The sequence below is a fragment of the Pisolithus orientalis genome (assembly GCF_024613125.1).
Source record: "Pisolithus orientalis strain OTSU chromosome Unknown F5J12scaffold_10, whole genome shotgun sequence".
Lineage (NCBI taxonomy): Eukaryota > Fungi > Basidiomycota > Agaricomycetes > Boletales > Pisolithaceae > Pisolithus > Pisolithus orientalis.
This window is the reverse complement of record NW_026260791.1, coordinates 682,843-691,589: the sequence shown is the minus strand read 5'-3', so window position 1 is coordinate 691,589 and position 8,747 is coordinate 682,843. Positions and strand designations below refer to the sequence as shown.

General features: G+C 43.9%; 1 protein-coding gene across 1 annotated transcript; it reads right to left on the bottom strand.

Moving 5' to 3' along the window:
* Positions 1-396: 396 nt before the first annotated feature.
* On the bottom strand, positions 397-3,025 carry F5J12DRAFT_782065 (uncharacterized protein; the record flags this gene model as incomplete). The annotated part of the gene is made up of 13 exons (XM_051742667.1): positions 397-479; positions 627-862; positions 940-1,097; positions 1,135-1,257; positions 1,350-1,473; positions 1,581-1,726; positions 1,867-2,075; positions 2,189-2,198; positions 2,257-2,408; positions 2,462-2,491; positions 2,555-2,696; positions 2,749-2,768; positions 2,878-3,025. The coding sequence occupies 13 exons, from the start codon at positions 3,023-3,025 to the stop codon at positions 397-399; spliced, it is 1,581 nt and encodes a 526-aa protein (XP_051601152.1).
* Positions 3,026-8,747: the final 5,722 nt, after the last annotated feature.

The window sequence follows — 8,747 nt, the reverse complement described above, 5'->3', positions numbered from 1 at the left end:
GTAGTTATCAGAAGGGGGGCAATGATGATATGCAGTTGCTGGAGCAAGATATGTGTGATGATCACCATGCAACAATGGCCCTTGTGGAGATGACTGCAGTGACTCCTTGACAGGGGATGAAGGAGGGAGAGGGGAGTGGTTGGATGCTGGTTGAGTGGAACAATGTCCATAGGATGGCAGTTGCCCTCACCTCAGGTGGTGTGATCCTGCAGGAGAGGGGTGACATGTGCAGCATGGTGATTGCTGTCATTGGGTGTGGTGGGATGTTGAGGGAGACACATGGTGCTGCACAGGTGGCTGGGGTGATCTATAAGCTGGGAATAAAGAAGGTGCAGTCATATGATGGGTGTTGGATGCTGCTGGCAAGGGGTGATGTCTATTGGATGGCACTCATCCTCACACAGGTTGGTCAGGGAAAGATGAAGGGGCACTTCTCTCCTTAAACTTGTCACCTTTGGGGAGGGCCTTAACAAATGCATCTGAATCAGAAAGAACAAGGAGGTGCCAGTTCAATGTGTTCACCACAAGCAGGATGTCACACATCCTTGCATCACTGTGGCAAATAGTTCAATCTGATCTGGATTATTCATGTCAGTGAGGGTGACCATTTCATGTCAACAACTCACCATCTAGTGGAGCCTCAGCAAGGTAATCTGCACCCATTGACTCTTTCAGGAATGGAACAGTCAGAGCATGAAGTTCATCAGCATTGAGGTGTTTGACATTGAAATCCAGCCCAACAGCAGGGACTCCAGCAGGCCAATCAGTGATGGTATACTGGTGAACATACAGCAGATCAAGCAATGACTTCCAAGAAACATTTCTCTGGCCTTCTGTGATACCATTCTCTTCTGTGGCAGCACTTCAGAGGATGAATATGAATCAAATAGATTTATTGATGTACAGAATTTATGAAGTATGATTGTAGGTAAAACTCACTAATTGCAATCATGCCTGTATTCTTGAGGTTTTAATCCCAGTGCATGGTCATAATGGGGTTGTGACAGCACATTAAAGTCAGGAAGAGGCACAGAAAAATCAGTGGGCAATTGTACATGGCATATGTTATACATACTTGATAATTGTGGACAGGTATTCTAATAATTGTGTTATGTTGGTCTGCCTCTCACTCACAAGCTGCATGAGAAGGGAGGATCCAGCAAAAATTCCTTGGGATTGGCATGCAGCTTCATCACTCCCACTATAAATTACACATCCAAAGACATGTATGCCCTCCACATTGCACCAATTTTGTTCCTGCACAAGACATTATTCAAGAAGCAAACAATCATGAAGGCATTACCCACCCCTTGTGTAAAGGAGTCATGGCAAGCCATTACATCGCCCACCATTGCCTTGGAACTGATGTCTTTGGACCTGCTGACACACTCACTCCAATGCTTCCAGATCTCAGCCCACAGTTGAGGATGTTCTTCCTCATCTTTATGGTCCTCATAGTTCTTGGTGTGACACCTATAATAGTCTTTGGTTTCCTCTGTGATTGAATCAATGTGGAGTTGAAACTGCAACAAGTTTGGATGTACTGACCCACAGACACTTTTGGATTGGTATGTGCATACCAAGCCTGATGCATGTTCCATACAAATTCGGCATGGGTTGCCTCTGTGGTAAGACCAGCAGCAGCCATGATTAACCCAAGAGTCTTGCCATATTCATCTGCAATTGCCTGGGCTTCTTGAGTGGTGTGCATGCCAAGTGCCTGTGCCTTTCATATGGCTTCCAAGGGAAGCTGCCCTGGTTTGAAGTGCAGTAAGCCTGCTTCTGCACTGGATGCATCCTCACATTGACTGAGGTCACTGGCTAGGGTAGGTGCAGAGGGTGTGACTACTACCTTGCAGAAGGCACAATGTCATCCTTTGGGTTTCCCTGCATCCCAGTCATCTCCAAGCCATCAGGGAGGTCTCCAGTGTCACTAGGTCCATCCTCATCTTCAGAGGATGTGTTGGCTAGGGCATGAGATTTCCCTTTGGCTTCCCTATGCCTCCTGGTCACAGAGCTGTCAGTGTCACCTTTTGTATCAGCAGCTCCTTCTTCTTCTTCTTCTTCTTCTTCTTCTGATGGAGAATGGAGAGGAGGAGTGGAAGGATGGTTATCAGTACCATAATTGCCAGCACATATTTCTCTCAGGGTTTGTTTGCATTTAAGGTCATGCCTCTGGTCAGCTGACCAATCACTGTCTATTCAATGAAATTATGTGAATAATGCAGTTTAATCAAATAAACAAATCTGATGCACTTTCATGCTCAACATCATCATGACATCCATCATATTTTCAACAGCTTGGCAACCATCATCATCCACCAGGTTCTCTGAGACCAGATCACCTTCAGCTTGCACCATACTCTCAACAGCTTGTTCATCCTCTTCACTGTCATTGGGGGTAACAGCTGGTGGCAACCTTGAGAAGGAATACAGCTACATACATAGATCACACACTTACACTTTTCATGACCCTGCTCAGCAACTATATCTTCCATAGAAATGATGCCCAATCATAGCTGCTCAAGGGCAACAGTGCAGTCAAGCTTCATACCATTCTGGAGTGCAACCTGTTTTGTCCAGAAGGAGTCAAGGTACTGATCCTTGCATTCTTTCTCTGTCAACCCTTGTGAAGAATTGCAACTTGAGCATGGCTGGAGAAGGGGATGTTGAGCTACAGAGCTGGATTTGCTGTTCTGAAAACAGTGATCAGTAAGCAGGAAAAAAAAAAAAGGTAGTGCTACACACCAGGCACTCCTCACCATCCCCTGACATTGGCTTGTGTGTTTCAGAAATCATATCCTGATTTCTGCCTCATGCTGATGGAAAGAGTTGAGACAGTAGTACACAAGACACAGGATGTAGGTCTGTACTCACATTTGACTACCTGGTGATGGGCCTTTGCACCACATGAAGGTTGGGCTTTGGTGGGCAAAATGATGGTAGGATTGACTTTCTTTGATCTCCAGGCACCAGTGGGGGGACCAACTTTGAAAGTAACATCAGATGACCTAGTTGCAGGCATGATGAATTTGACCTGGTAGACATGTAGTCAAACTGTGGGCCAGTGGAACTGTGGAACATGTAGTCACCACACACTCTTTGCTGATGTGAAATCAAGTGAGATGGAAAGGAAAAGACATTCAGGTAAGGAATGACTGGGTAAGGAAAGACTGGGTTCAGGCCAAACATTGGTTAGTGGATGATTTATGATCTTGCACAAGGGTTACACACCTGATTTGAAGTGAGTGAAGAAAAGAAGGCAAGGAAGAAGAGAAAACAGAGGATGAAATGTTCACTACCAAGCTATTTATTTGGTCTTGGAAGAAGCCTACACACCTAATTCACACTAGCACCCTTGCTTCCTTCTAGCTTGCACAATCCTATTGAGAAGGACCAATTGAATGGAAATCTGGCATTCAGGGCAGAGAAAAAATGCAGCATGTCAACCAATAGAGTAGGACTGTCATTGTCATTATGAGCAGAAAATATAATAAAAACAAAAAGTTGATGTCAAACCTACAGACAGCAGCTCAAGGTTGATATATTCTTTTGACAAATAACCATGGTATGTGTCAGTGAACAGTTGATAACAATACAGGTACCTTGGAATACAGATGAGATCACTATAAGAAATTAGGTTCAGGGAGCATTGACATTAAACCTTATTTTGACATCTATTTCATAATGTTTGTAGATTCAACAAAAAGATTTAAACATACCTCCTTGGACAACAGTACCAGATGGAATGGGTAAGGAATGAGACAAGTGCCAATGAACAGGATAATGTATACCTGGTAACTAGAGCAGGTATATTCTTATATCCAACAAACAGAGACCACTACACATACCTGATGGCAACAGTGAACCAAGTTGACAATGATATGGGTACTTTGGACTACATACAGCACTGAGTTGGTGAGGAATGGAAGGAGATCATTACCAGAAACTTGGTTCTGGGAGCATTGTCATCAAACTTTATTTCTGCCATGATCAACAGTGCTAGCAAATGAGATGGGTACCTAGGGATTATGAGAGGCTGACTGCATTTGTAAAACAATGTAAACAGACCACAAGACATACCTGATAACAACAGTAACTGTAGATCAAGAGTATGTAACAATATCCATAGCTCAGACTACAATAGCAGTGGGCCAAGTGAAGAATGAGGTGAGCACCAACAAGATGATTTATACCTAGATATTAGAGAGGGTGATAAGATTCATAAATCTAACAAAAAGAGACTGACACATGCATACCTGATAGTGACAATAAGTCAGCCCAACACCTGATGATGATAGATATACCTCCAACTGCAATATAACAAGGAGTGGGTGAGTGAGGAATGAGGCAAGCACTGATGGAGATAATTTATACCTAGATATTAAAGAACATGATCAGATTTGTAGGTCCAATGAAATGCAAAGGTTGGACATACCTCATAACAATGATAAGTGAGGATTGACAGTCAATAACTATATATCTACCACAAACTGCAATTCAACATGGAGTGGGTGGGTGCAGAATGAGGTGAGTGGTTGAGTGGAGATGAACAAGATAACTTATACCTAGATATTAAAGAACATGATCAGATTTGTAAGTCCAATGAAAAGTGACAGTAGCACATACCTTATAATAATGATAAGCAGGGATCAACAGCCAATAACAATACACCTACTGCAGACTGCAATACAGCACAGAGTGGGTGGGTGAGGGACATGACAAGTACAGACAAATGAAATGATTTAAATCTCATACCTGATAATGAGAATTGTGACAAGCACAGATTTGAACAAGGTGATTGAAACCTCACACCTGAAAATGATAATGAGTCAGGATCAACATCTGCTAACAATAGACATACCTCAGACAGCAGTATTAGGCAGAGTGACAGTGACCCAGGGGAGAAATGAGATCAGTGCTAATGAATGAACATAGGTGTTTAGAATCAGCTGGAAGGAATAGTGCTACAAAACATAGCTTTGTGAGAAGGAAGGAGAGGATCTGGGGTGAAAGGCAAGACAAACTCCTTGAGGTCTTGAACCCCACTAGCAGTGCAGTGGTGCTGGGGTGACCTCAGTGATGCAAAGTCAACAGAGTATGAACTGCAGCAACACAAAGTCAGCTGCAGCTCTGAGTGAGTGGCATGGAGCCAGCTCAGGTTCAGCCAACACATGAAAACTTGAAGCATAGAGGCAGCAAGTGGGAAGATGATGATGAGGAGGTGAGAGGATGACAGTCATTCATAACAAAGTGTGGAGTTGCTGGGCACTGTGCAGCTGGAACATGGTCCCATGACTTAAGTATTTTTGCCCTGGGAATTCTCTATGCTATCACATCAAATGTCACTATCAATATATGTACATAAGCATAATAGGTAAATCCCTACAAACAAACAAATACTTATGATTTTCTGACCACAACTGCTCTTCATCCTACTACCCTTCCCTTCCTCGCTTTGTCACTCAGTGCCTCCCCTCTCAAGGTCTCAAGTCCCTCCCCACAACACACATCTTCTCCCATTGGGTTTGAGTTGGCTTTGTGCTGCTCATCTTGACCTGAAGTTGACTTTGTGTCACTTTAGGTCACACTCTGTTGACTTCACATCACTGGGGTTGCCCCAGCACCACCACACTGCTAGTGGGGTTCAAGACCTCAAGGAGTTCATCTTGCCCTCTACCCCAGATCCTCTCCCACTGTCATCCTTCCATTACTTTCTTGTATAAGGTGCATGTTTGATTACATGCTATTCACCCTGTTGTTCACCCCACCATTCACCCCACCATTCACCCTATCATTCACCCCACCATTCACCCCATCATTCACCCTGCCATTCTTCCTGGATCCTCTTCCATCACTGTCATGTTCTTATTTTCTTTCATAAAAGGTGCATGCCAATTACATGCCATTCACACCATTGTTTACCACACCCTTTGCCCTGGACCTTCTCCTATCACTGTCATACTTGTATTTTCTTTTATAAAGGTGCATGTTGTTTACATGCTATTCACCCCATCATTCACCCTGCCCTTGATCCTGGTGTGAGTCAAAGTGTGGAAAGGTGGTAGGAACCAACCAAAACCAACACCAAAGACAAATAAGAGCAAGTGGTGGTTTGCCTCTGCAGAACCTGGAGTGCAGAATAATCTAAATGTGGGGGGGACTTCAAGTGGAGGTGCTCCTAGCACAAGTCGATGACAAGTTACACAGGAGAAGATGAATGAATGCTGATTGAGAAGGGGATGCTGAACAGAGAAAGGGTGTTCAGCCAAAAGGACTCCTAGCACAAGTCAATGTTGAGTTACACAGGAGCAGTGGGATGACTAAGCAAAAACTGCTGACTAAGTGTGGGGTGGACTGCAGATGATGAAGGATGGTAGATAGACTCTTCTGAATGAGCCTCAACTACCAAGTATACAAATGATGACAGATAGACCCCTTCATGGAGCCTCAACTGTTGATGATGAGTTATCCCTGAGCTGAACTGAACTGACTGCTGAGTGAATGGCTTCTGGTTCACTGAGTTGTAGCTAAGTACATGGGGGTTTATATACTGTGGGGGGAGCACAGCTTGTGACAAACAAGGTACAAACACTTGGTAAGTAATGAGTAAGGACTGAGTAATCATGATGAGTAAGTGAGAAATGAAAAGTAAGCAAGCAAAGAGGATTGGTAAGTATTGGCAATGAATGAGTCAAGGATGGTCAAAATATCACTGAATGAGTCAAATGGAGTCAGAAACTGAGTAAGTGCACTGATATCACATTAGGGGGTGGTGATGCATGTCAGATCTTGGCAGAGACATCTCTAGATCCAAAGATGGCATGACAGATGGATGGTGTTTCCAGATTGGGAAGTATTAATTCCAGAATTGAAGGGCATGAGTCAGGTGTCAAAGGGGCTAGGGTGTTGGGGGTCTGTGGGGCAATGGGAGCATATGTGATCACATCTCCCTGTTGGAACATACTGCTGTTCTGTACAGGGAGTACTGCTTACATAATATTTCCATACATTTTAGCCACTTCATTTTTCCTTGTACCTCAGACTTTGTCCTACTTTGAAGACTCAGTTTTCACACTCTAGTTCACCCTGCAACCTTGGTCCCTTCTCAAAACTCCCACCCTTTCATCCTCTCAGTGAAGTTTACAAAAGCTTCATGAATGGGGCTCTGATGGAGGAGGAGGAGAAGGGGGGGTGTCTTCTGCTGGATCTTGCAGTAAGAAGGCAAGATGCATGTCATACTCATCATGAATGTGATCAGGGAGGCTGGAGAACAGTAGATTATGCTGCAGCTGTCACAATGTGGGGAGAATGATGGATGAGATTGGAATGAAGATGGTGCAGGGAGCAGGGAGGAACAATCCATATGCTTCATCAACTGGGGAGACTAAAATGACCACATATGACCTTTCTAACCAAGTGACAGACCTGAGGTGATCAAAGAATGTCCTTCTGGAAGTCATACTGACAAGGAGAACATGCTGACCAAGCTGCATGGGATGGGATGGGGTTGACAAGGATGGGATGAACCAGGGGGCTTCAGGAAGGAAGCTGGTGGGAATGCCTGGGAGATATACATAGCTACTGTCTCTGGAAAACAAGACAATTGAGATGATTCTTAGCAACATGAGCATCTGATGGATGGAGTGCTGTAGAAATGTGTAGGGTGCAAGGATCCTCTCCAAATTTGGAAGGCAAAATCACATGGCTGAGCACTTTAAGCAAGTGTGAGAACAGAGTCGATATCTTTGGAAATGGTGGAGATATGACAAAAACTGGAATGCTGTACACAGGTGCTAAAAACTTTTAATGTGCACTTAACTTGCTTCCTCTTTTCTCTTTAGCACTGACAACTCATTCTTGTGCAAAGGATGACTGCTAACATCCAGCAGTCTTTCTATGCATGAGGCCTTTAGTCTTCATCTGCATGGCATGGGCATTGTGCACAACTCATTGATGAGTCAGGCAGAGTCAGCTATAACCATGTCCACATCACCTTTGGTGTGTGACACTGGACCCTCTCCTTCCACCAACATTCATTTGCTTTCTTTCACAAAGGTGAGTATTTAATTACATGCCTTTCACCCTGTCACCAACTAATCTACACATGATCTGACCATTATTCCTTGCAGCTCAATTCCAACACAAGTGAAAATGTCCTGGGGGACTGCACTTACCTTCTTCAAAGCATTTACCTGGCCTGGCAATGGTATGTTCCTCTACTTTTGTGTTTTCCCAGAGCTTACTTAGCATGCACAGCTAAAATTACATCACTGGATGCATGTGTGGTTGTGTGCAAGGACTGCTGGGTGATCATGTTGCCCAATGCAGACTTTGTTCCTGAGCCATACATTTTCAAAGAAGTTGATCTTTGTCCACATGCCAATGGTTTGTTCAGCCTTGTCAATTGCTTCCAATGGCCACAAACATATGAAAAAAAAAACTATGAATATGCTGTTCACATACCTCAAAAAAATACAGTCCCTACTCTCAATATTGGTTGGTTCACTCTGATATCTGCAGATTTCATCCTTCCACTCAGCTCTGTGTATCTGGTGAGAATGCTTGAAGAGGCAAAGGTCAAGGCCTTTGAGGAGCTACTTCAGCAACTGCACAGCCACTACCACCCCCTCTGCAATTGACCTGTGGGTCAAGACCTTATGACCCAACTAGTGCAGTCAGTTCAACACAAGGTTTTGCACTTGCAGCATCACCCCCTTTTATTCCAAGACCTCATCATTTTTGTT